Consider the following 27,848-nt stretch of genomic DNA (forward strand, 5'->3'; position numbering starts at 1 on the left):
CCTGTAGAATAGAGCTCCAAAAGTAGACTTGGTCAAAGGTATCCATTGAAAGTTGGGACACATAATGTCAAATTGCTCTGCAAGACTTTGCCAGTTAATTCCCTTAACAGTGATTTATTGAGAACGTTAGGATGCATCTGTGGAGCTCTTTTCAAATACTAATTTTATTTTTTATTTCTCTTTCTGACATTTAGCATTATGTTTAACTCCATGTATAAATATTCCTGCCTCTCCATTTATGCAGAAGCTTGGCTTTGGTACTGGGGTAAATGTCTACCTTATGCAAAGGTGAGTATAAGATTTCACGTTAACATTTTTACATGGAACCATAGTTCCACTGTACGTGGAGACAAAAAGGAATGTGAACATGCAAATATTTAGACCTGGGGTATGTTCATATTTTTGCCAGAGCTCTACCTGGTACATCTTTCTCCTAGCTTCCTCTTAATGGGTTATTAAAGGAGAGGTAATTTGTAATTTTTCCTTGGCTTGTGTAGGAGGGGAAAAGGACACAGAAAAGGGATTCCTGTGTGATAATAACACAGGATTCTCAATAAGAAAACTTCAAAGAGGATACCAGTGTTGGGAGATATCAGTGACTATTAATCCCTTCTATCTGGAGAGTTGCCTTCTCAGGATATTGTCTTCTAAAGACGTAAATATTTTTATTTATGTCATCATTAAGTGAGAAGGGCGGATACCTGATTCTAAAGTAGGAAAATTGTATTAAAAGAAAAATGGAATACTAGAATAGATGCTTATAGCTAATAATATTACATATGGCAACAAACACATTATTACAAAGTTGTTTCTTTTATTCATTATTCTTTACCTAGTTTCATGTTTATTAAGTGGCAAACAGTTATGTACTGTTTAGTGCTCCCTGAGAATTAGCCTGATTAGTCCAAGGCAGCATATCATTAGCTTTTCTAGGTTTACGTTGTTTCAAAGAAATACTTCCTCAAGTAAAAAGCTGGTGAATCGAGGCTAGTATAGCAGTTATATGTAAGTGGGTCTCCTTGAAGTGTCTTTGCAGCTTAAACACCCCCTTTTGTGTGTTAGTCTGCTGTTAGTTTTTTGAACTTCCATTTTTTAATGTCTAAAACTCTGGCTTTAAGTTATTTTGAAAGAAAAAACTTATCACAATTTCGTGGCTAGTCTCATTTTTTCTTCCTTAAAAAAGTTTTTTTAGAATGTGAAGTGTGTTGTTAGCAAAGTTATACTGTATGTGACTTAATTAGAAAACTTCATTGGAAATAGCAGTTCCCGCCTGACCCTCCCAGTCCTCAATGTGGCTCTGTTAGCTTGGGATTTTCCTTTATAGTAGCCTCAGTTCAGTTCAGTTCAGTTCAGACGCTCAGTCGTGTCCGACTCTTTGCGACCCCATGAATCGCAGCACACCAGGCCTCCCTGTCCATCACCAACTCCCGGAGTTCACTCAGACTCATGTCCATCGAGTCAGTGATGCCATCCAGCCATCTCATCCTCTGTCATCCCCTTCTCCTCCTGTCCCCAATCCCTCCCAGCATCAGAGTCTTTTCCAATGAGTCAACTCTTCGCATGAGTGGCCACAGTACTGGAGTTTCAGCTTTAGCATCATTCCTTCCAAAGAAATCCCAGGGCTGATCTCCTTCAGAATGGACTGGTTGTATCTCCTTGCAGTCCAAGGGACTCTCAAGAGTCTTCTCCAATACCACAGTTCAAAAGCATCTATTCTTTGGCGCTCAGGCTTCTTCGCTAGATTTCCTTCGCCTCTCTGGTGAATTGGATCCTCTATTTTTCTTGTTTCATGTCTTAGTATTTCTTGGTTTCCATCTCATTCTGGTTGAAGACATTTGTTAGTGCCCCATGAAAAACAGAAGATACATTTTTGAGAATTTACTTTTCTAAAAATGTTTTCATTTTATGCTTGTACTTGAGTGGCCTTTTTTGTTTTTCTGGGTTAGAATTCTCATTCAGAAGTATGTTCTCCCCAGAATTTTGAGAACATTGTTCACTGCTGCTGTTGAGAATTCTGAAGCCCCTCTGACTGCTGAGTCTTTGTGTTTCTGTTCTATGTTGTCTCCTCCTCCTGCTGTCTTATAACCTTATATGGTCTTTTGTTTGTCACCGCTGTTCTGCATTTCACAGTGACATGCATGGGTATGGCCTCTTGGAGCCTGAAAATTCCTATTAAATTTTTGAGAGGTTATTTTTAAAAATTACTTTGTTGATCATGTTCACCCCTTTTTATCTGTCCTCTGTCTTGGATGTGGGATTTACTGGCTTAATCTTTGATCTACCTTTATTTTATTTTATTTTTGGTCTGTTTTTCTATTTTCTCTTTTGTTCTATTAATATTTTCTGGGAAATCTTCCCAACTTCATTTTCTGATACTTCTATTTAGTTTTTCATTTTTGTCTATCTTGTTTTTAAAAATTATCTGAAAGTTTTCCTCTTTAAAAAAAATATAAATTTATTTATGTTAATTGGAGGCTTATTACTTTACAATATTGTAGTGGTTTTGCCATACATGGACATGAATCTGCCACAGGTGTACATGTGTTCCCCATCCTGAACCCTCCTCCCACCTCCCTCCCCATCCCATCCCTCAGGGTCATCCCAGTGCACCAGCCCCGAGCACCCTGTCTCATGCATTGAACCTGGACTGGTGATCTGTTTCACATATGATAATATACATGTTTCAATGCCATTCTCCCAAATCATCCCACTCTCGCCCTCTCCCACAGAGTCCAAAAGACTGTTCTATACATCTGTGTCTATTTTGCCGTCTCGCATATAGGGTTATTGTTACAATCTTTCTAAATTCCGTGTATATATATATATATATATGTGTGTGTGTGTGTGTTAGTACTCTTGCCTGGAAAATCCCATGGACGGAGGAGCCTGGTAGGTACCAGTCCATGGGGTCGCTGAGGGTCGGACACGACTGAGTGACTTCACTTTGACTTTTCACTTTCATGCCTTGGAGAAGGAAATGGCAACCCACTCCAGTGTTCTTGCCAGGGACGGGGGAGCCTGGTGGGCTCCCATCTATGGGGTCACACAGAGTCAGACACAACTGAAGTGACTTAGCAGCAGTAGCAGTAGTATACTGTATTAGTGTTTTTCTTTCTGGCTTACTTCACTCTGTATAATAGGCTCCAGTTTCATCCATCTCATTAGAACTGATTCAAATGTATTCTTTTTAATGGCTGAGTAATATTCCATTGTATATATGTACCACAGCTTTGTTATCCATTCGTCTGCTGATAGACATCTAGGTTGCTTCTATGTCCTGGCTATTATAAACAGTGCTGTGATGAACATTGGGGTACACACATCTCTTTCAATTCTAGTTTCTTTGGTGTGTATGCCCAGCAGTGGGATTGCTGGGTCATATGGCAGTTCTATTTCCAGTTTTTTAAGGAATCTCCACACTGTTCTCCATAGTGGCTGTACTAGTGTGCATTCCCACCAACAGTGTAAGAGGGTTCCCTTTTCTCCACACCCTCTCCAGCATTTATTGCTTGTAGACTTTTGGATCACAGCCATTCTGACTGGCGTGAAATGGTACCTCATTGTGGTTTTGATTTGTATTTCTCTGATAATTTACTCCTTGGAAGGAAAGTTATGACCAACCTAGATAGCAATTCAAAAGCAGAGACATTACTTTGTCAACAAAGGTCCGTCTAGTCAAGGCTATGGTTTTTCCATTAGTCATGTATGGATGTGAGAGTTGGACTGTGAAGAAAGCTGAGCGCCAAAGAATTGATGCTTTTGAACTGTGGTGCTGGAGAAGACTCTTGAGAGTCCCTTGGACTGCAAGGAGATCCAACCAGTCCATTCTGAAGGAGATCAGTCCTGGGTGTTCTTTGGAAGGAATGATGCTGAAGCTGAAACTCCAGTACTTTGGCCACCTGATGCGAAGAGGTGACTCATTGGAAAAGACTCTGATGCTGGGAGGGATTGGGGACAGGAGGAAAAAGGGACGACAGAGGATGAGATGGCTGGATGGCATCACCGACTCGATGGACGTGAGTTTGAGTGAACTCTGGGAGTTGGTGATGGACAGGGAGGCCTGGCGTGCTGCAGTTCATGGAGTCGCAAAGAGTTGGACACAACTGAGCAACTGAACTGAACTGAACTGAACTGATAATGAGTGATGTTGAGCATCTTTTCATGTGTTTGTTAGCCATCTGTATGTCTTCTTTGGAGAAATGTCTGTTTAGGTCTTTGGCCCATTTTTTGATTGGGTCGTTTATTTTTCTGGAATTGAGCTGCAGGAGTTGCTTGTATATTTTTGAGATTAATTGTCAGTTGCTTCATTTGCTATTATTTTCTCCCATTCTAAAGGCTGTCTTTTCACCTTGCTTATATTTTCCTTTGTTGTGCAAAAGCTTTTAGGTTTAATTAGGTCCCATTTGTTTATTTTTGCTTTTATTTCCAATATTCTGGGAGGTGGTCATAGAGGATCCTGCTGTGATATATGTCGGAGAGTGTTTTGCCTGTGTTCTCCTCTAGGAGTTTTATAGTTTCTGGTCCTATGTTTAGATCTTTAATCCATTTTGAGTTTATTTTTGTGTATGGTGTTAGAAAGTGTTCTAGTTTCATTCTTTTACAAGTGGTTGACCGGTTTTCCCAGCACCACTTGTTAAAGAGATGGTCTTTTCTCCATTGTATATTCTTGCCTCCTTTGTCAAAGATAAGGTGTCCATAGGTGCATGGATATATCTCTGGGCTTTCTGTTTTGTTCCATTGATCTATATTTCTGTCTTTGTGCCAGTGCCATACTGTCTTGATGACTGTAGCTTTGTACTAGAGCCTGAAGTCAGGCAGGTTGATTCCTCCAGTTCTATTCTTCTTTGTCAAGATTGCTTTGGCTATTCGAGGTTTTTTGTATTTCCATACAAATTGTGAAATTACTTGTTCTAGTTATGTGAAAATACCATTGGTAGCTTGATAAAGATTGCAATGAATCTATAGATTGCTTTGGGTAATTTTCACTATATTGATTATTTCAATCCATGAACATGGTATATTTCTCCATCTATTTGTATACTCTTTGATTTCTTTCATCAGTGTTTTATAGTTTTCTATATATAGGTCTTTTGTTTCTTGAGGTAGATATATTCCTAAGTATTTTAATGGAATTGTTTCCTTAATTTCTTTCTGTTTTCTCATTGTTAGTGTATAGGAATGCAAAAGATTTCTGTGTGTTAATTTTATATCCTGCAACTTTACTATATTCACTGATTAGCTCTAGTAATTTTCTGGTGGAGTCTTTAGGGTTTTCTATGTAGAGGATCATGTCATCTGCAAACAGTGAGTTTTACTTCTTCTTTTCCAATTTGGACTCCTTTTATTTCTTTTTCTGCTCTGATTGCTGTGGCCAAAACGTCCAAAACCATGTTGAATAGTAGTGGTGAGAGTGGGCACCCTTTCTTGTTCCTGACTTTAGGGGAAATGCTTTCAATTTTTCACCATTGAGGATAATGTTTGCTGTGGGTTTGTCAAATATAGCTTCTATTATGTTAAGGTATGTTCCTTCTATTCCTGCTTTCTGGAGGGCTTTTTTGTTTAATCATAAATGGATGTTGAATTTTGTCAAAGGCTTTCTCTGCATCTATTGAGATAATCATATGGTTTTTTATCTTTCAATTTGTTAATGTGGTATATTACATTGATTGATTTGCAGATATTGAAGAATCCTTGCATCCCTGGAATAAAGCCCACTTGGTCATGATGTATGATCTTTTTAATATGTTGTTGGATTCTGTTTGCTGGAATTTTGTTAAGGATTTTTGCATCTATGTTCATCAGTGATATTGGCCTGTAGTTTTCTTTTGTGGCATCTTTGTCAGGTTTTGGTATTAGGGAGATGGTGGCCTCATAGAATGAGTTTGGAAGTTTACCTTCCTCTGCAATTTTCTGGAAGAGTTTGAGTAGGATAGGTGTTAGCTCTTCTCTAAATTTTTGGTAGAATTCAGCTGTGAAGCCATCTGGTCCTGGGCTTTTGTTTGCTGGACGATTTCTGATTACAGTTTCAATTTCCATGCTTGTGATGGGTCTGTTAAGATTTTCCAACAGAAAATCTTGGAAAGTTGTACTTTTCTAAGAATTTGTCCATTTCTTCCAAATTGTTCATTTTATTGGCATATAATGCTGATAGTAGTCTCTTATGATCCTTTGTATTTCTGTGTTGTCTGTTGTGATCTCTCCATTTTCATTTCTAATTTTATTGATTTGATTTTTCTCCCTTTGTTTCTTGATGAGTCTGGCTAATGGTTTGTCAATTTTATTTATCCTCTCAAAGAACCAGCTTTTGGCTTTGTTGATTTTTGCTGTGGTCCCTTTTGTTTCTTTTGCATTTATTTCTGCCCTAATTTTTAAGATTTCTTTCCTTCTACTAACCCTGGGGTTCTTCATTTCTTCCTTTTCTAGTTGCTTTAGGTGTAGAGTTAGGTTATTTATTTGACTTTTTTCTTGTTTCTTGAGGTAAGCCTATATTGCTATGAACCTTCCCCTTAGCACTGCTTTTACAGTGTCCTGTAGGTTTGGGGTTGTTGTGTTTTCATTTTCATTCGTTTCTATGCATATTTTGATTTATTCCGTGATTTGTTGGTTATTCAGCAGTGTGTTGTTCAGCCTCCATATATTGGAATTTTTAATAGTTTTTCTCCTGTAATTGAGATCTAATCTTATTGCATTGTGGTCAGAAAAGATGCTTGGAATGATTTCAATTTTTTTTGAATTTACCAAGGCTAGATTTATGGCCCAGGATGTGATCTATCCTGGAGAAGGTTCCATGTGCACTTGAGAAAAAGGTGAAATTCATTGTTTTGGGGTGAAATGTCCTATAGATATCAGTTAGGTCTAACTGGTCTATTTTATCATTTAAAGTTCGTGTGTCCTTGTTAATTTTGTTTAGTTGATCTATCCGTATGTGTGAGTGGGGTATTAAAGTCTCCCACTATTATTGTGTTATTGTTAATTTCCCCTTTCATACTTGTTAGCATTTGCCTTACATATTGTGGTGCTCCTATGCTGAGTGCATATATAATTGTTATATGTTCTTCTTGGATTGATCCTTTGATCATTATGTAGTGTCCTTCTTTGTCTCTTTTCTCAGCCTTTATTTTAAAGTCTATTTTATCTGATATGAGTATTGCTACTCCTGCTTTCTTTTGGTCTCTATTTGCGTGGAATATCTTTTTCCAGCTCTTCACTTTCAGTCTGTATGTGTCCCTTATTTTGAGGAGGGTCTCTTGTTGACAACATATGTAGGGGTCTTGTTTTTGTATCTATTCAGCCAGTCATTGTCTTTTGGTTGGGGCATTCAACCCATTTACGCTTAAGGTAATTATTGATAAGTATGATCCCGTTGCCATTTACTTTGTTGTTTTGAGTTCGAGTTTATCCACCCTTTCTGTGTTTCCTGTCTAGAGAAGATCCTTTAGCATTTGTTGGAGAGCTGGTTTGGTGGTGCTGAATTCTCTCAGCTTTTGCTTGTCTGTAAAGCTTTTGATTTCTGCTTCATATTTGAATGAGATCCTTGCTGGGTACAGTAATCTGGGTTGTAGGTTTTTCTCTTTCATCACTTTAAGTATGTCCTGCCATTCCCTTCTGTCATGAAGAGTTTCTGTTGAAAGATCAGCTGTTATCCTTATGGGAATCCCCTTGTGTGTTGTTTGTTGTTTTTCCCTTGCTACTTTTAATATTTGTTCTTTGTGTTTGATCTTTGTTAATTTGATTAATATGTGTCTTGGGGTGTTTCGCCTTGGGTTTATCCTCTTTGGGACACTCTGTTTTCAACTATTATTTCCACAAGTATTTTCTCATGGTCTTTCTTTTTGTCTTCTTCTTCTGGGACTCCTATGATTTGAGTGTTGGGGCGTTTAACGTTGTCCCAGAGGTCTCTGAGGCTGTCCTCATTTCTTTTAATTCTTTTTTCCTCTCTGCTCCATTTATTTCTACCATTCTATCTTCTACCTCACTTATCCTATCTTCTGCCTCCATTATACTACTGTTGGTTCCCTCCACAGTGTTTTTGATCTCATTTATTGCATTATTCATTATATACTGACTCTTTTTTATTTCTTCTAGGTCCTTGTTAAACATTTCTTGCATCTTCTCAATCCTTGTCTCCAGGCTATTTTTCTGTAACTCCATTTTGTTTTCAAGATTTTGGATCATTTTCACTATCATTATTTGGAATTCTTTATCAGGTAGATTCCCTATCTCTTCTTTGGTTTGGTTGGCATTTGTCATGTTCCTTTACCTGCTGAGTATTTCTCTGCCTTTTCATCTTGCTTATATTGCTGTGTGGTTCCTCTTTATTGTGGAGGTTCCTTGCTGTGGATGCGGTTGGATGGGTGGCTTGTCAGGGTTTCTTGGTTAGGGAAGCTTGTGTCGGTGTTCTGGTGGGTGGAGCTGGATTTCTTTTCTCTGGAGTGCAATGAAGTGTCCAGTAGTGAGTTTTGAGATGTCTGTGGGTTTGGTGTGACTTTGGGCAGCCTGTATATTGAAGCTCAGGGCTATGTTCCAGTGTTGCTGGAGAATTTGCATGGTATGTCTTGCTCTGGAGCTTGTTGGCTCTTGGGTGGTGCTTGGTTTCAGTAAAGGTATGGAGGATTTTGATGAACTCTTATCGATTAATGTTCCCTGGAGTCAGGAGTTCTCTGGTGTTCTCAGGTTTTGTACTTAAGCCTCCTGCCTCTGGTTTCAGTTTTATTCTTACAGTAGCTTCAAGACTTCTCCATCTGTCACTTCCAAAGTGGTTCCCTCTTTTTATTTTAGCTTCTGTTTGCTGGTCTCTTCAGTGTCTAATTTCCACCCTGACACAAGGGGGCGATGCTGGTCACGTTTTTAGGCTCACTTGTTCAGTAGTGCTGTGGGGAGGGAGAACACTGCAAAGCAGTATCACTGGCGTGTGTGGGGAGTTCTGGCAGTGTTTCAGCCGCACTGGGTTTGCCCCCGCTCACGGCGTGTATGCTTTCACGGTCTACACTTCTCAGGCTCTAGGTTGCTCTGCCGGGAACTGTCTTGGGCTGGCCCTGGGTTGTATGCATCTCCCAGGTCTTAGCCGCTCAGGTTCAGGTTTTCGGGTACTCCACAAAGGCGCAGATCGTTTGGGCCTGCGTTTTGTGCCCGTCCCAGGTCCGAGCAGCTCAGGTGACCAGGTGCTTGGTGAGCGCAGTCACCCCCAAGTGGGGAGGGGGTGTGTCTTATTGCCTCCCCCGTCCAAGCTGCTCGGTTTTCTGGGTGTACAACTGGCGTGCCTTCTTAGGTGTGCCGTGTATCTCTTCAGGGAAGCTGATCTCTGGCTGTGACTCTCTGAGCAGATGTCAACTGTCCAGAATCCCAAGAAGTCTTGGTTAGCAACGAAGCCTGCTTGCAGTTTGGTAGAGGATGCCTCTCTGGGGCCGTGATTGCCCGCTTCCAGCTCTGGCTGCCCTCGCCTGCCTGTCTCCCGTGGGGGATGGGCTGGTCCATAGCTGGCTAGGTCTGCTCAGTCTTTTGTTCTGTGAGCGGGCCTGGCAGTGTCTTAGGTTAGGGCTTTTCACGGGATAGTTCTCTCTCTTTTTTGTCTCTCTCTCTCTCTCTCTCTGGCCACAGTCTGGGTTGCTGTCTCACGTTAGTTCCCTTAGATTGCCCTCAGGGCATTCAGGCCCGGTCCTTACCCTAAACAATGCAGTCTGCGGCTCCCTGTCCAATCCCTGCTTGCTAGTGGTGGATGTGAGCGTCTGGGCTGCTTCTCTGCTGGGAGTTGCCGTTAGGCATGTAATCTGTGGGTTTTAATTATTTATTTATTTTTCCTCCTGGTTATGTTGCCCTCTGAGATTCCAAGACTCGCCAAGGACCCGCTGGTGAGAGTGTTTCCTTGTGTTTGGAAAGTTCTCTCTTTTTTTAAGACTCCCTTCCTGGGACAGATCTCCGTCCCTACCTCTTTTGTCTCTCTTTTTATCTTTTATATTTTGTCCTACCTCCTTTCGAAGACAGTGGGCTGGCTGCCTTTCTGGGTGCCTGATGTCCTCCGCCAGCATTCAGAAGTTGTTTTGTGGAATCTGCTCAGCATTCAGATGTTCTTCCGATGAATTTGTGGGGGATAAAGTGGTCTTCCTGTCCTATTCCTCCACCATCTTAGGACCACCTCTCAAGTTTTCCTTTTTAAGATGGCATCCCATGTCTTGTGGGGATGCTAGACATGTATATCTTGAACCTGGATGTTGATAACACAGGTGTGTTCAAGTGTGAAAACTCACTGAGCACTTCAGGCACATTTGGTCATGAATTGCTTTGTTGCTACATAGACCGCAGGTTCTCAACTGTGTCAGTCTACCTCAGGCTAAATACCTTCTGCTTTTTCCCTTTCAAAGTCAGTCTTCAGTCTTCAACTGAAGTTTTATTTCAGTGGTACCTGAGAGGGATCAAATTTATATGTGTATGTTCATTTTAATTCAGAGTATATATTATTTACTGTTAAATTTGCATTGCTGGATTAAACCCAACATAGTTGTGATGTATTATTATTTTTTAATAAACTGATAGAATTATTTTGCTATTGTTTAGAATTTTTGCATCTGTAAGTGAAGTTGGTTTGTGATTTTTCTTTTTCTGTTGTCCTGTATGATTTTTGTCCCTTTTCATTCTATTCCCTGGAATGGTTTGTATGAAATGGAATGATATGTTTCTTTACAGTTTAGTAAACTCAACTCTAAAATTATCTATGTTTTGTATTTCTTGTGGGAAGATTTTTAAACTCTTGATTATGTTTCTTCTTTTATCAGTTTTCTTAACTTTTTTAAAGAATTTGTCCATTTTACCTTTTTATTGGCTTAAAAGTTCTAGTATTCACTTGGATATTTTTAAAATCTCTGTTGTATATGTCCCCATTTTTGTTGGCAGTATTGTTTGTGTCTCCTTTTGTTTTTTCCTTGTGCAGTCTCAACAGAAATTTGCCCGTTGTATTAGCATTTTCTGTGAACCATCTTTTGCCTTGGCAACATTTTATTCAGATTTCATAATAATATCCTTCTCATTCTGTAACCTATAGGTTAGGATAGGATGTAGGTAGGTTAGGGCATATGGAAAAGGTGAAGATGGACTCGCTCACTGAGTTATAAATAATCCAGAGCTATGGGTACCCCTTGAGACTTGAAAAATACATTTTTATATTAAAAGAACATGGAAGAGGTTATTCCCAAATGCTATTGTTATCTAAAACTGGAGGTTTAAGAATAGTTTAAGTAAACTTATGCATGATAGATGTATATGAACTGAGAAACCTAGTGATCCTTTGAATACATGTGTTCTGATGTTAAAAAAAGGTCCTGCAGTCACAGAGCTGTGCCCATGAGCTAGTACAGAGCTGAACATGATTTCTTGGTTCCATCTCGTTTTATGTTCTTATGGTTGAACTTTGCAATCTTTAACTTTTGAGGCTCTTTGGCTTGTGCCCAAATGCTGCCTACATTTTGTTCTTTGTAATTGGCCATACTCATAAATGCCTACCTTACGGGGTGAACAAACCTTTCCCTGACTTCATGTCACCTGTTTGTTTATTTAGGCCTCAAAACAGGTATACCTTAAATGTTCTTCAACAGCTGCATCTTCCTAGAAAATAGACAATTTACATTTTTTTTCCTATTAGTATGTTTATTATTTTCTCCCTAAACATATGTATATAGTGAGAAGTATATAGGATGAATTGTTTTGTCCATTAGAGGCATAATATTTGTTGGTAAAAAACAGTCTGTTATTTGCATGATTACACACGAGCCAAATGTATTTTGTACATTTCTTCTTTAAATTGTTTCTTAGAAATTAATGTTTATTACTTTAACATTCTATAATTTATATCTGGTACATATAGTTAAATGCTTTTTAAGTAGTTGGTAGTGACATGATTGAGTGAAAAAATTAGAAAATACTATAGAAATTTTGAAGTTTAAAATCTATAACATTTTGTCTTTTTCCTTCTAGTTTTCTCTTTTTAACCCTTCCTTTCCAAAGATATCAGACTTCTCTTGTAATCAGTAGATTTATCAGCTGTACGTACACAGTTATAAAGGATATATAACAGAAATGTTGATAGTCTAAAATATTTACAAATTAAAAAAAGAAAACTAAAATACTCTCAAAGTCTTTTTCAAAATGTGGAAGTTCCTATTAGTCATTTGAACTGTATTATGGTTATTAATCTTTCTGTACATTTTTGGTTACTTATTTTTTAAGATCTCCAAGAGGTTTGTCTCATTCTCCTTGGGCTGTGAAAAAGATTAATCCTAGATGTAATGATGATTATCAGAGTATGTATCAAAAGAGACTAACTGATGAAGCTAAGATTTTGAAAACACTCAATCATCCAAACATTATAGGTAAGTTCACATATTACTTAATAACAGTATCTAGTATAGTATCTTGTTTATCTGAAATGGTTTACATAAAATCTTAACTGCTTTCACTAATAATAAGTGAAGAAAGGCGTGATGGAGTTTGGCAAGAATCCAATTAATGTGAACATTGTGAAATAAAAATTAGTGGGACTTCCCTGGCGATCCAGTGATTAGGACTCTGTGCTTCAACTGCTGGGGAGCATGGGTTTGATTCCTGGTAAGGGACCTAAGATCCTATAAGCCACCTGGCTTGGCCAGAAAAAAAAACATAGTGTATATTTTTAGATGCAGCAAATTTGGAAAACTCAGCAGTGGCCACAGGATTGGAAAGGTCAGTTTCCATTCCAATCCCAAAGAAAGGCAATGCCAAAGAATGCTCAAACTACCGCACAATTGCACTCATCTCACATGCTAGTGAAGTAATGCTCAAAATTCTCCAAGCCAGGCTTCAGCAATATGTGAACCATGAACTTCCAGATGTTCAAACTGGATTTAGAAAAGGCTGAGGAACCAGAGATCAAATTGCCAACATCTGTTGGATCATTGAAAAAGCAAGAGAATTCCAGAAAAACATCTATTTCTGCTTTATTGACTATACCAAAGCCTTTGACTGTGTAGATTGCAACAAATTGTGGAAAATTCTTGAAGAGATGGGAATACTAGACCACCTGACCTACCTCCTGCGAAATCTGTAAGCAGGTCAAGAAGCAACAGTTAGAACTGGACATGGAACAACAGACTGGTTCCAAATTGGGAAAGGAGTATGTCAAAGCTGTATATTGTCACCCTGCTTATTTAACTTATATGCAGGGTACATCATGAGAAATGCTGGGCTGGATGAAGCACAAGCTAGAATCAAGATTGCTGGGAGAAATATCAATAACCTCAGATATGCAGAAGACACCACCCTTATGGCAGAAAGCAAAGAAGAATTAAAGAGCCTCTTGATGAAAGAGGAGAGTGAAAAAGTTGGCTTAAAACTCAACATTCAGAAAACTAAGATCATGGCATCCAGTCCCATCAGTTCAGTTCAGTCCAGTCACTCAGTCAAGTCCGACTCTTTGCGACTCCATGAATTGCAGTGCGCCAGGCTTCCCTGTCCATCACCAACTCCCGGAGTTCACCCAAACTCATGTCCATCGAGTCGGTTATGCTATCCAGCCATCTCATCCTCTGTCGTCCCCTTCTCCTCCTGCCCCCAATCCCTCCCAGCATCAGAGTCTTTTCCAATGAGTCAACTCTTCGCATCAGGTGGCCAAAGTACTGGAGTTTCAGCTTTAGCATCATTCCTTCCAAAGAACACCCAGGGCTGATCTCCTTCAGAATGGACTGGTTGGATCTCCTTGCAGTCCAAGGGACTCTCAAGAGTCTTCTCCAACACCATAGTTCAAAAGCATCAATTCTTTGGCTCTCAGCTTTCTTCACAGTTCAACTCTCACATCCATACATGACCGCTGGAAAAACCATAGCCTTGACTAGACGGACCTTTGTCGGCAAAGTAACGTCCTCTGCTTTTGAATATGCTATCTAGGTTGGTCATAACTTTCCTTCCAAGGAGTATGCATCTTTTAATTTCATGGCTGCAATCACCATCTGCAGTGATTTTGGAGCCCCCATAAAGAAAGTCTGACACTGTTTCCACTGTTTCCCCATCTATTTCCCATGAAGTGATGGGACCAGATGCCATGATCTTCGTTTTCTGAATGTTGAGCTTTAAGCCAACTTTTTCACTCTCCTCTTTCACTTTCATCAAGAGGCTTCTTAGTTCCTCTTCACTTTCTGCCATAAGGGTGGTGTCATCTGCATATCTGAGGTTATTGATATTTCTCCCATCAGTCTTGATTCCAGCTTGTGCTTCTTCCAGCCCAGCATTTCTCATGATGTACTCCAGTACCATCAGTTCATGGCAAATAGATGGGGAAACAGTGACAGACTTTATTTTTTGGGGCTCCAAAATCACTGCAGATAGTGACTGCAGCCATGAAATTAAAAGACGCCTGCTCCTTGGAAGAAAAGTTATGGTCAACCTATACAGCATATTAAAAAGTAGAGACATTACTTTGCCAACGAGGTCCGTCTAGTCAAAGTTATGGTTTTTCCAGTAGTCATGTATGTGAGAGTTGGACCATAAAGAAAGCTGAGTGCCGAAGAATTGATGCTTTTGAACTGTGGTGTTGGAGAAGACTCTTGAGAGTCCCTTGGACTGCAAGGAGATCCAACCAGTCCATCCTAAAGGAAATCAGTCCTGAATATTCATTGGAAGGACTGATGTTGAAGCTGAAACTCTAATACTTTGGCTACCTGATGTGAAGAACTGACTCATTTGAAAAGACCCTGATGCTGGGAAAGATTGAAGGTGGGAGGAGAAAGGGATAACAGAGGATGAGATGGTTGGATAACATCACTGACTCAATGGACATGAGTTTGAGTAAACTCTGGGAGTTGGTGATGGACAGGGAGGCCTGGCTTGCTACAGTCCATGGGGTCTCAAAGAATCTGACACTACTGAGCAACTGAACTGAAGTATATATTTAAAACTTCATAGGAATAGATACAGTCATTATGCTATTGGTACCATGGAGAATTCAGGAATGTAAAGTCTTCATTTGTGTAATCTCCTTTTTTCATTTTTAATGTAAGTAAGTCTGGTGAAACCATTATATTTAGGAAGGCATAGAGTATAAAACGGAGAAGGCTTTGGCAGCCGACTCCAGTACTCTTGCCTGGAAAATCCCATGGACAGAGGAGCCTGGTGGGCTGCAGTCCATGGGGTCGCTAAGAGTCAGACACGACTGAGCAACTTCACTTTCACTTTTCATTTCCATGCATTGGAGAAGGAAATGGCAACCCACTCCAGTGTTCTTGCCTGGAGAATCCCAGGGACAGGGGAGCCTGGTGGGCTGCCGTCTATGGGGTCGCACAGAGTTGGACACGACTGAAACGACTTGGCAGCAGCAGCAGCAGAGTATAAAAACATTTCAATTTGTGATACTGTTGGCCAACACTTGAAGACATTTAAAATTAGATCTACTAAATAAGTTTTGTAAGCACTAGCTGTTTCATTTTGTGTTTGACAGTGTTGATCCAGATCTGTTTTCAGTCACATTATTGTAAAAGAATGAAATACTTTTGTTCTTCCCTACTCCAGTAAGAAAATGACGTATTTTCTTTAAGGTTACCGTGCTTTCACTAAAGCTAGCGATGGCAGTCTGTGTCTTGCTATGGAGTATGGAGGTGAAAAGTCTCTGAATGACTTAATAGAAGAACGAAATAAAGATAGCCGAGATCCTTTTCCAGCAGCCATAATTTTAAAAGTTGCTTTGAACATGGCAAGAGGGTTAAAGGTAACTATGCTATTATGTTTTGAATGAGTTTTGTGGAACCTAAAAAAATAAATACTTTATTTACAATGTTGTGTTTAATTTCTGCTGTACAGCAAAGTGACTCAATTATACATATATCTCCTTTTTCATATTCTTTTCCATTGGGGTTTATCACAGGATGTTAAATATAATCCCCTGTTCTTTACAGTAGGACGTTGTTGTATATCCATCCTATATATGGTAGTTTGCATTTGTAACCCCAAACTCCCAATCTTTCCCTTTCTCACCCAGCCTCCCCCTTGACAACCACAAGTCTGTTCTCTATAACTGTGAGTCTGTTTCTGCTTTGTAAATAAGTTCATTTGTGTATTTTATATTCCACATATAAGTGACATCATATGGTATTTGTCTTCTGACTTAGTATGACTAAGTCCATTCATGTTGTTGGAAATGACATTGTTTCATTATTTTTAATGGCTGAGTAATACTCCATTGTGTGTGTGTGTGTGTGTGTGTGTGTGTGTGTGTGTGTGTGTGTGTGTGTGTCTATGTCTGTGTCTGTTCATCTACTGATGAACAGATACTAATATACCTAGTTACAAGGTGAATTTTTTTTTCCCAAGAGAGGGAGTTGCCTTAAATCTTTATAGAATCTTTCATATTGAAGAATGTACTGTTTTGATCAACAAAGTATTGTTAGAGGCCTTCACACCTTCACATGGCCTGAAATAATCCAAGTCAGGAAGTTTTGCTTATAGAGATTGCATGTTAGATTTAGTTAATTGGACTGTTGTTTAGTCATTATTCCTGGGGGTGTATTCTAACCCTCTGTTGCTGTAAACAAGCCTTTCAAAGATTTCTTTGTGGGATGTTATTAGACATTGTGAATATACATCTATAGTCAAATGAAAAAAATCCTCTCAGGGTTATACAAATAAACTATTGTATCTTTGAATTAGACATACTGTTAGAGATAAAAATTCTGTATCCTGAATAACTTAAGTAATCATGGCTCCAGAAAATTGTTGGATGACTCAGAAAAACAGATTATGTAATGTAGTGATGTCAAGAATTGCATGTTGAGTTCAAATAAAATTGATTCATGAAATGTAAAACTGGAAAAAGGCACTATTTCTAAATATATATTTTAATATTTTATAGAAAAACATTTTAAATAGGTTGGATAAGCTAATAATTTGAATCATTTAATTATTTTAATTGTGTATATATAATGGAATTAATAAATTACATTATAAATATATTTGAGCATATTCAATTTATGGTTAACAATATTTAAGCACAGTAAGTGTTCCAAGTTCAATACCAAGAATTGTTTCTGCATCTTTTGCAGGCCCAGGTCATAGAGTGTAGATGCCTAAATGCTGATGAATGAAAAAATAACTTTTGTAGGACGTTTTTGATTATGGATGAATATTATCACTTGTCATTTCTAAGAAAGGGTTAAAATATAGCCTTAGATTACATTACTGCTTCCTCTTTTCCTTGTGAAGTATGTGTAGCGTTATCTCAACAATTTGTTTGAGATAACTGTGTCATTGTGAAGTTTAAAAAATTATTTCTAAAATAATTGTCCATTTTATAAAATTGTAGTATATTTTGAAATCTGCAGTATCATCTTTGATGTATAAGTATGTAAGGTTGGTTGGAAAATTAAAAGTTGGCTTATCTATACATAGACATCAATTTCCAAAGAATCTTTCAGATTTCTGGTCAGTATGGTAGACTAAGAGATAGCGTGGGATGGTTCCTTCTCTAGCATCAAATAGTTTGAAATGATAGACACAAGTCTGCATGTTAGGCAGGGAGTTCAGGTTGTTGTTTTGTTTGAAAGTTATATACTTTTTTATTAGTTTCTATTTTTTCTCAGATATTTTAAATTTTTCACTATTTTAGTATCTGCACCAAGATAAGAAACTGCTCCATGGAGATATAAAGTCTTCAAATGTTGTTATTAAAGGCGATTTTGAAACAATTAAAATCTGTGATGTAGGAGTCTCTCTTCCATTGGATGAAAATATGACTGGTAAGCAGAATTCTAATTTTTAAATGGTTTCTGTACAGTTTTTAAGTTTCTATTACATATTTAAAAATAACAAGTTCACATTCTTCAAAAATCAAAAACTATTAATAAAAAGTGTATAATAAAAAATATCCCTTCCTTTCTATCTGTTCTACTCAGCCTCCAGCCCCTTCCCTTGCTACATACACAATATAAATTATTGGTTTCTCATTAGTATATATTTTAATTGAAGAAACGTGGAGAAGTGTCTCTAACCTGCTTTGGGATTTTTAAGTAGTAAAAGATCTGGGAGTAGAAAATACAATTTTTATAAGGTTTTATAAAGAAATTGATTTAGCATCAGCATAATGACAAGATTTGGGAAACTGCTAGAAGAAAGTGGAATGGGAGCAGGAAAGAGGATTTCTAATAAGGCCAGTCTTCTGCGTTTTGCCCCTTGGCCCAGCCTACCTCATTCTTCTCTTTTATTGTGAATACTAACCATTCTCTTCTCAGGGAATTTAAATATGTTCTTTCTTCTTCTTCTTTTTTTATTTTTTACTACATTCTTTTTTAAAATATTCTTTTGTATTATGGTTTATCTAAGGATATTGAATACAGTTCTCTGCTGTACAATAGGACCTTGTTGTTTATCCATTCTATATATAAAATGTTATGTGGCTAACCCCAATGTCCCACTCCATCCCTTCCCCAACCCCCTCCCCCTTGGCAACCACTAGTGTCTTCTATACCAATGATTCTCTTTCATAGGTAGGTACATTTGCCTCATATTTTAGATTCCATATATAAGCGTTATCATGGTATTTGTCTTTTTCTCTTACTTCACTCAGCTTGATAATCTCTAGTTGCGTCCATGTTGCTACAGATGGCATTATTTCTTTCTGTTTTGTGACTGAGTAGTATTCCATTGCATATATGTACCATGTCTTCTTATCCATTCGTCTCTCAGTGGTCATTTAGGTTATTTCCATATCATGGCTTTTGTGAACAGTGCTGCTGTGAGCATGGTGGTGTATGTGTCTCTTTGAATTCTATTTTGGTCTGGATATATGCCCAGGACTGGGATTACGGGATCATATTTTTAGTTTTCCTGAGAAACCCCCATACTGTTTTCCACAGTGACTATACCATCTTACATTCCCACCAAAAGTGTAGGAGGGTTCCCTTTTTTCCACGTCCTCTCTGGCATCTGTTATTTGTAGGCATTTTAATAATGGCCACCCTGAACCCGTGTGAAGGTGGAACCTCATTGTAGCTTTGATTTTCATTTCTCTAATAGTGCTGTCCATCATCTTTCCATGTGCCTGTTGGCCACTTGTATTGATTTGGAGAAATGTCGGTCTGTTTAGGTCTTCTGATCATTTTTCTATTGGGTTTGTTTTTGTTATTGTTGAGTTGTATGAGCTGTGTGTGTGTTTTGGAAATCAATCCCTTGAGTTGCATTGTTTGCAAATATTTTCTTCCATCCTGTGGGTTGTCTTTCATTTTGCTTATGATTTTTGCTGTGGAAAGCTTGTAATTTTGATTAGGTCCCATTTGTTTATTTTTATTTTTATCACCTTGGGAGACTGACCTAAGAAAACATAGATATGATTTATGTCAGAGAACGTTTTGCCTATGATCTAAGAGTTTTATGGTGTCTTATGTTAAGTCTTTAAGGCATTTTGAGTTTTGTGGTTGGTGAGGGGGTGTGTTCTAATTTCATTGATTTACATAGAGCTGTACAACTTTCTTAGCACTGTACAACTTTCTTAGCACTGCTTGCTAGAGAAACTGTAGGGAATTTAAGATATGTTCTTGATGAGGAACAGAGCCAAAATCCAGAAGCCTCAAAGAAAACCACTGCTTTCAACATATTATTTAATAAATAACATTTAAGTTTGCCTCTTTATATAAATATAAGGGGGGTGTGTGTGTGTTAGTCGCTCAGTCATGTCCGACTCTTTGCGACCCCATGGACCATAGCCTGACAGTCTCCTCTGTCCATGGGATTCTCCAGGCAAGAATACTAGAGTGGATTGCTGTTCCCGTCTCCAAAATATAAGGTATAGGGGAGGCTAATACTGTTTAGAACTTACGTACATCTTAATTTCCAGTTAAAGTGTATAAGTTGAATTGAAGGGAAACACCAAGATAAACAGATTGACTTCCTAATAATGTCTGTAATCAATAAAGGTAGAACTGGATGAACCCTTAGGCCAAATAACTGGTACGAGGTTATAACTTCAGCAAATAAAAGGAGAAATTGTCAAAAAGAATAAAAATAAGATTTTAGCATAATTGTCTCAATCATTAATAGATCTAATAGACAAACTAAGATGTAGCAGATCTGAGTAAATAGTAAGTTCATTTTCTATGCATTAGAATATTTATTAAAATTGACTAGTTAGGTTACAAAAGAAAACCTCAAGTTACAAAAGTAGGAATAGGCTAAAGGCTAACAAAGGTCCATCTAGTCAAGGCTATGGTTTTTCCTGTGGTCATGTATGGATGTGAGAGTTGGACTGTGAAGAAGGCTGAGCACCGAAGAATTGATGCTTTTGAACTGTGGTGGGAGAAGAGTCTTGAGAGTTCCTTGGACTGCAAGGAGATCCAACCAGTCCATTCTGAAGGAGATCAGCCCTGGGATTTCTTTGGAAGGACTGATGCTAAAGCTGAAACTCCAGTACTTTGGCCACTTCATGCAAAGAGCTGACTCATTGGAAAAGACTCTGATGCGGGGAGGGATTGGGGGCAAGAGGAGAAGGGGCCGACAGAGGATGAGATGGCTGGATGGCATTACTGACTCGATGGACGTGAGTCTGAGTGAACTCCGGGAGTTGGTGATGGACAGGGAAGCCTGGCGTGCTGCGATTCATGGGGTCGCAAAGAGTTGGACACTACTGAGGGACTGAACTGAACTAACATTCATTATCTTCAGAGCTATAAATATATAAATTCATGTACAGTTGGAAATAAAAACTCAGTTTTTTCAGGCATTTAAAATATTTGTAAATAGTTCTTAGCTGAGAAGTAGTGAGATTCCAGTTACATACTATTTAGAGAATAATGAGAATGTAAGAGCAAATCAAAACCTATTTGATATGGTCCAAAAGCATTCAAAGGAAAACACTGTCATTATTTAACCTTTATGAAATTGAGTTTTCAGCTGAAATTAGAAAAAAAAAAATGAAACCATAAAAGAAAAAAGCAGAAATGAATTAAAGATCTAAAAGTTTTGCAATATCCCAGTATGATCTATGTTATTTTAGAACATGTCAAAGAGAATGTAGAGATTATCCTTGAGGATACATGTTCAAACACAGCCAGGAAAATCCTGTGAAAAAGTGTTGAGTAGGAATTTTCTTGACGAGGTATTAAGTATTATGAAACTGTAGTAATTAAAGCAGTGACACTAATGCCGAACTAGACAGAAAATTTCAACATAAGAGTCAAAAGATAATTCCCAAATGTATGAAATTTGTTATATGATAAAGGTGACATTTTTGTATTAGTGGAAAAGAGGTAGTTGAATTAGTAAATGATGGTATCGGTTTATTTTAGAGAAAGTTGTTTTCTGTTCTCACACTCTAATCTCTGTAGATTGAAGATTTTTTAAAAAGTAACAGAAAAAATTGTTGGTAAAGATAATGTTGGGCTTAAGGAGGACACGAGAGGTAGAAACCACTTTTTAAAAGAAGTCATGACTACTAAAAAAGTCATTGAAAACTTTCCCCATTCTAGTATGAACAAGAGTATAGGCCAACATACTCTCATGCACTGCATAGAAGTCGTAATTTATCATTCAGGTTAAGATCAGTTTTGCTATGGTAACATAAACCCTCAAAAATCTCACTACCTTAAAACAGGCAAGGCTTATTTTTCAAGCTGCATGTCCACTAGGCCTGTGTTCCACTCCATGTCATTCTCACATTAGGACCTGACATGCTAGGATGTCTGTTGTATGGAATAATGCCGTCATTGTGCCCATCATTGTGTGGATGGTGAAAAAGCTCTAGAGCTGCACTGTCCACTGCAGTTTTTTGGTTGTTTAGTCACTCAGTCGTGTCCAGCTCTTTGTGACCCTATGGACTGTAGCCTGCCAGGCTCCTCTCTCCATGGGATTTTCCTGGTGAGAATACTGGAGTGGGTTACCATTTCCTTCTCCAGGGGATCTTCCTGAACCAGGAATTGAACCCACGTCTCCTGCACTGCTTTACTACTGAGGTACCAGGAAGCCTGTCTACTACAGTAGCCACTAGCTGTGTATGGCTATTTAAATTAATTAATATATTAAAAATTCTTTAAATTCATTTTCTCAGCCACCTTAGCCACATTTCAAGTGTTCAGTAGCTATGTGTGGTTAGTGACTACCATACTGAGATAAAGAACATTTTTATCATCACCAAAGTTCTGTTGTACAGTGCCACCCTAGAGTCTTGCCCTGACAATTAAATGCTCCAGTTCAGAAGTGACACAAGTCACTTCTTTCACAAGTCACTGCCCTGAACTAGTCAAATGGTTTCACCCCAAAACACGACAGGCCAGAAAGTGTGGTCCTTCTGTGTGTCTAGAAGGCAGTCCTTCTGTGTACGCAGATGGTGAGGAATAGCAATAGTAATTACCAGTGTGTAGCCTTTTCAGAGGGCAGTTTAGATATATGTATATTTAAAAACAACCCTTAAAAATGTTTATGCCCTTCAGTCCTGTCATTCCATTCCCAGGAATACATTCCAAAAAAATAATTGGGCAGTATGGGTATTTTTTACATTAATCTGTTACATTAATTTCTGCAAAAGTCAAAAGCTAGGACTAGGATTACAGACGGAGAAGGCAATGGCACCCCACTCCAGTACTCTTGCCTGGAAGATCCCATGGACGGAGGAGCCTGGTAGGCTGTAGTCCATGGGGTTGCTAAGAGTCGGACACGACTGAGCGACTTCCCTTTCACGTTTCACTTTCATGCATTGGAGAAGGAAATGGCACCCCACTCCAGTGTTCTTGCATGGAAAATCCCAGGGATGGCGGAGCCTGGTGGGCTGCTGTCTATGGGGTCGCACAGAGTTGGACACGACTGAAGCGACTTAGAGAGAGAGAGAGAGAGGCTTATAGAAGAGTTGTAACAGAAGAATCAAAAGCCATGCAAGCTTGAAAATAACGCATACTAAAAACAGCAACAGTCCCAGTAAAAATGCTAACACCTTAGATTTTCACTGCCAGGCAGCATCAGGCCTGTACAGCCATGGACCCTGTGTTTGTGCTTCCTTGAAGGTAAATGTGATGGCATTTACTGTCAATAAATAAAAAGTTAAATTAAAAATTTGATTTGGCTTTCTTAATAAAGTATGATATCACTTATATGTGGAATCTTCCCCAGTGACTCAGTTGTAAAGAATCCGCCTGCCAATGCAGGAGACACAAAAGACACAAGTTCAATCCCTGGGTTGGGAATATCCCCTGAAGAAGGAAACGGCAACCCATTCCAGTATTCTTGCCTGTAGATTAGCGGCCTACAGTCCATGGGGTCAGAGAGTCGACAGGACTGAGCAACTGAGCACACACTTGTGAAATCTAAAAAATGAACAAGTGACTGTCACAAAAAAGAAACAGATATGGAGAACAAACTGGTGATTACTAGTGGGGAGAGGGAAGTAACAAGAAAAGGATAGGGAATTAAGAGATACACACTGCTGCTGCTGCTAAGTCGCAAGGATACACTGCTATTGTTGTTCAGTCGATAAGTCGTGTCCGACTCTGCTCCCCCATGGACCGCAGCACACCAGGCTCCTCTGTCCTTCACTGTCTCCTGGAGTTTGCTCAAATTCATGTCCATTGAGTCGGTGGCGCTATCTGTCCATCTCATCCCCTGCTGTCCCCTTGTCCTTTTGCCTTCAATCTTTTCCTGATGAAAAGTCCGTATGTTAATGATGGTAATTTCTGGGTTGATTATGTACCAAATATTTTTAATACTAAGTATAGTCAGGCACTGTGCTAGGAACGATATACAGGAAAAAAGGACACAATCCTTACCCTTTAAAGATTCCTAATCTAGATGGAAGGTCCCTCAGCAGCCACCTTGGTTATCTGATGACTGTTGCCGGTATGGCAGTGCTTAAGTTCAGGTAACCCTTATTTTACTTAATAATGTTGCCAAAGTGGATAGTGATGCTGGCAATTCAGATGTGCCAAAGAAAAGCCATGAAGTGCTTCCTTTAAGTGAAAAGGTGAAAGCTCTAGACTTAATAAGGAAAGAAAAAAAAAATTGGATGCTGAGTTTGCTGAGATCTACTGCAACTTCTATTTGTGAAATTTTGAAGTAGAAAAAATATTCACACTAGTTTTGCTATTACACCTCAAACCTTAAAAGTTATGGCCATAGTGTGTGGTAAGTGCATGGTTAAGAAGAAGGCACACATTTACACAGTAAGATAATTTTGAGAGTGACTACATTCTCATAACTTTTATGATAGTATATTGTAATTGTTCTATTTTATTATGTTATCTTTGTTGTTACTCTTATAGTGCCTAATTTATAAATTAAACTTTATTAAAGATGTGCATGTATAGGGGAAAAAAAAATATATATATATATGGTTTGATACTGTCCTTAGTTTCAGGCATCCACTGGGGATCCAGGAATGTATCCCCCAGGGATAAATGAGAGGAAGGGGGCTGCTACACCAAAAAGGATAAAATAATTGAAGAATAAGTCAAACCAAAAGTCTGACCTTTTTATTGAACACCATAAAACTTCATTGAGAGCATTAAGATGTTAAGTGAGAGATCATGATTATGGATTGACAATACTGTTAAGATGTTAATTCTTCCCAGATTGATCTAGTGATTCAATCTAATCCCGGGTTCAGCTAGAAAGCTGACCTTCTCATGAAAATTGAGGTGTTGCCTCTTAACATTTAAATGGAAACACAAGTGGACCTGTGTCGTTCCTGGGCAGAGAAGCTTTAAGGGCCTCTGTGTAATTCCACCTGTCCGTTCTTCCCTGATGTAACAATCCTAGATTCAGGGAAGTGGTCGGCTTTCAGCTGAAAGACAGTGTAGTTTGAAAAAGGAAAAAATGGAGGCACAGATTTGGTGATCTGCTAGTGATCTGCCCAGGGTCACAGAGCTTGCACAGGTCTTTGAACCCGGGTGAGGCAGTCTGGCTCAAGTCTGTCTACGTTTATACCCCTTTCTAAGAGAATTGCTTTGGAACAAAGGTTCGTCTAGTCAAGGCTATGGTTTTTCCTGTGGTCATGTATGGATGTGAGAGTTGGACTGTGAAGAAGGCTGAGCACCGAAGAATGGATGCTTTTGAACTGTGGTGTTGGAGAAGACTCTTGAGAGTCCCTTGGACTGCAAGGAGATCCAACCAGTCCATTCTGAAGGAGATCAGCCCTGGGATTTCTTTGGAAGGAATGATGCTAAAGCTGAAACTCCAGTACTTTGGCCACCTCATGCGAAGAGTTGACTCGTTGGAAAAGACTCTGATGCTGGGAGGGATTGGAGGCAAGAGGAGAAAGGGACGACAGAGGATGAGATGGTTGGATGGCATCACTGACTCGATGGACGTGAGTCTCAGTGAACTCTGGGAGTTGGTGATGGATAGGGAGGCCTGGCGTGCTGCGATTCATGGGGCCAAAAAGAGTCGGACACGACTGAGCGACTGATCTGATCTGAAGAGAATTGTTTCTCTACACCCTTGCCTACGGACTAGCTTTTTGAATACTTAACAATCTGATAGAGAATACCTGTTTTTATGAGGTTGAATGTATTTTCATGTTTACTGGCTATATTTATTAACCTTTAAACTACCTGTTAAATAACTTGCCCATTTTTCTTTGGGTCGTTTGCCTTTCTTAGTGGTTTCTGGTGCTTGCCCTTTTGATCAGTTTGCATCTCTTACTTGTTTCAGTGACTGACCCTGAGGCCTGTTACATTGGCACTGAGCCTTGGAAACCTAAAGAAGCTCTGGAGGAGGATGGTATTATTACTGACAAGGCAGACATATTTGCCTTTGGTCTTACTCTGTGGGAAATGATGACTTTATCTATTCCACACATTAATCTTCCAGATGATGATGATGATGATGAAGGTATAACTACTTATTTTTAACATAAATCCCAATCTCTCAGTTTGAACTTAAGAATAATTTATAAATTGGGGCTTCCCTGGTAGCCCAGATGGTAAAGAATCTGCCTGCAATGTGGGAGACCTGGGTTCTTCCCCTCCAGGGAAGATCCTCTGGGATCTTCTTAAACTTTAAGAAGGGAATGGCTACCCACTCCAGTGTTTTAACCTGGAGAATTCCATGAACAGAGGAGCCTGGTGGGCTACAGTTCTTGGGGTTGCAGGGTCAGACACTGGTTTAATCTCATACAAATGAGATGTAGATTGAGAACAGGGAGATAAATTGAGAAAATCCAGAGGAGCAAGAAATTACCTTAAAAACTCCTCTTGCCTGAGAAAATGATTGGAAAGGTACCCTAGTAAGGGGATTGGGGTGGCTAACCTTTAAATCCCTGACAATAATTGATCTACACCATGGCAGGACAGTTGAAGAGACTGCCTGTGTAAAATGAAAAGCATATTGGATGATGAATTCTTATTTCAGAACAGTGAGTTTGAGCAGTTGCTAAACTTTTCCATGATTTAAATTTTTAATTTAAATTTTAAGTTAATTGATTTTAATTGTTTCTAACTCCTTCATGAGCAGATAAAACTTTTGATGAAAGTGATTTTGATGATGACGCATACTACGCAGCTTTGGGAACTAGGCCACCTGTTAATATGGAGGAACTGGATGAAACATACCAGAAAGTAATTGAGCTCTTCTCCGTATGCACTAATGAAGATCCTAAAGACCGTCCTTCTGCTGCGTGCATTGTTGAGGCTTTAGAAGTGGATATCCTGTGATCAACTCGTACCCATGACTGCTGGAGCCTCAAGTATGGCTCATGTATATAGCTGTTCTGTTTACCATGATACATTTATGTAGTTATTATGATGATCCATAATTATTAGATGGAAGTGGCCTATTTTAGGACCACAGATAGCACCTTATTAACATTTGAACAACTGTTTCTATTATAAAGGTAGTTCATGTATGCTTATGTTAATAAACATTAGAAATTGTAAAGGGTTTTCTATAAAGTTTAAGAAACTACTAAAAAATTTGAAGTTGTTTATATAGATTTAAAATAGTGCTATAAAAACTTACGTCTAACAATTTGGGCAGAGTGAGTTTTATTCATGATCTTTCTCAGATGTTCTCTCTTAATGGATCTACTGAAATGAGCACTTTGTGTATTACAGAATAAGTCTACATTTCCTTACCTCTTAAAACCTTTTGCTGGCCTTTCTTGGTTGATGTGCTTATTAAATAGGGTCACTGAGACCAGAGACCTGGGATATGGCTCACAAGAGGAGTTCCCTGGGTACATCCAAACATTTTTGGTTAAGGCTTGTCTTGTTCCAGAGCTTTGGTTTTTGCTTTAATTTGTTGAATGAATATTCTGTACTGGTATCTTTAATATTTTTATTTACTGATTTATATCTTAAGCATATCACAGTATTGGTGTAAATAAAACTCTAATAGGACAACATGGAATAAAGGACATGTCAGTTACCTGAAGGTGTATTATCCTATTTTGTACTCCATTGTATTGAGTCTTGTCATTAAACTTATTGAGTGTGAGTGTTGTCATTAAACTTATTGAGTGAAAGCAAGTTTTTCCCTCTTTCTTGGCCTTATTTTGTTAATCTGTAAAATGAGAGTGATTTGAATCCTTATTTTCTATCTGTGAGCCACATCTCCCTGGGATTTTTCAAGTACTGAATTGTGCTTGTGAATCTACTGATACATCTAGGGTAAAAATTACTGTGATGTAGGGGATCTTAGATTAAGAACCACTGCACTCTGGGCTTTAAACAATTCTGGAATTCAACAGAAGGTTCCTTTTAGTATGAGATTGTACCAAGCAATACTATACAGATCATTAATGGCTTATCTTCTGTAAAAAGATCATTAAAGTGTCAAGAAAGTGAATGGAAAACTACATATAAAAAGCATGCTGCTGAAGTTGTGCTTATGTTATAGTCTCAAATGCTACATGAGAAAAGGCCGAAAAA

At 38.6% G+C, this 27,848-nt stretch overlaps 1 protein-coding gene across 1 annotated transcript in view; it reads left to right on the top strand.

The window, feature by feature from the left end:
- Positions 1–27,446, top strand: part of PBK (PDZ binding kinase) — a 32,963-nt gene extending 5,517 nt beyond the window's left edge. The window contains exons 3-8 of the mRNA NM_001102178.1: positions 195–288; positions 12,217–12,359; positions 15,552–15,721; positions 17,615–17,744; positions 25,633–25,812; positions 26,434–27,446. Coding sequence (NP_001095648.1) covers positions 195–288; positions 12,217–12,359; positions 15,552–15,721; positions 17,615–17,744; positions 25,633–25,812; positions 26,434–26,633 — 917 coding nt within the window. The 3' untranslated portion in view covers positions 26,634–27,446. The remainder of the gene's footprint in view (positions 1–194; positions 289–12,216; positions 12,360–15,551; positions 15,722–17,614; positions 17,745–25,632; positions 25,813–26,433) is intronic.
- Positions 27,447–27,848: the final 402 nt, after the last annotated feature.

This window comes from Bos taurus, chromosome 8, assembly GCF_002263795.3.
Source record: "Bos taurus isolate L1 Dominette 01449 registration number 42190680 breed Hereford chromosome 8, ARS-UCD2.0, whole genome shotgun sequence".
Classification (NCBI taxonomy): domain Eukaryota; kingdom Metazoa; phylum Chordata; class Mammalia; order Artiodactyla; family Bovidae; genus Bos; species Bos taurus.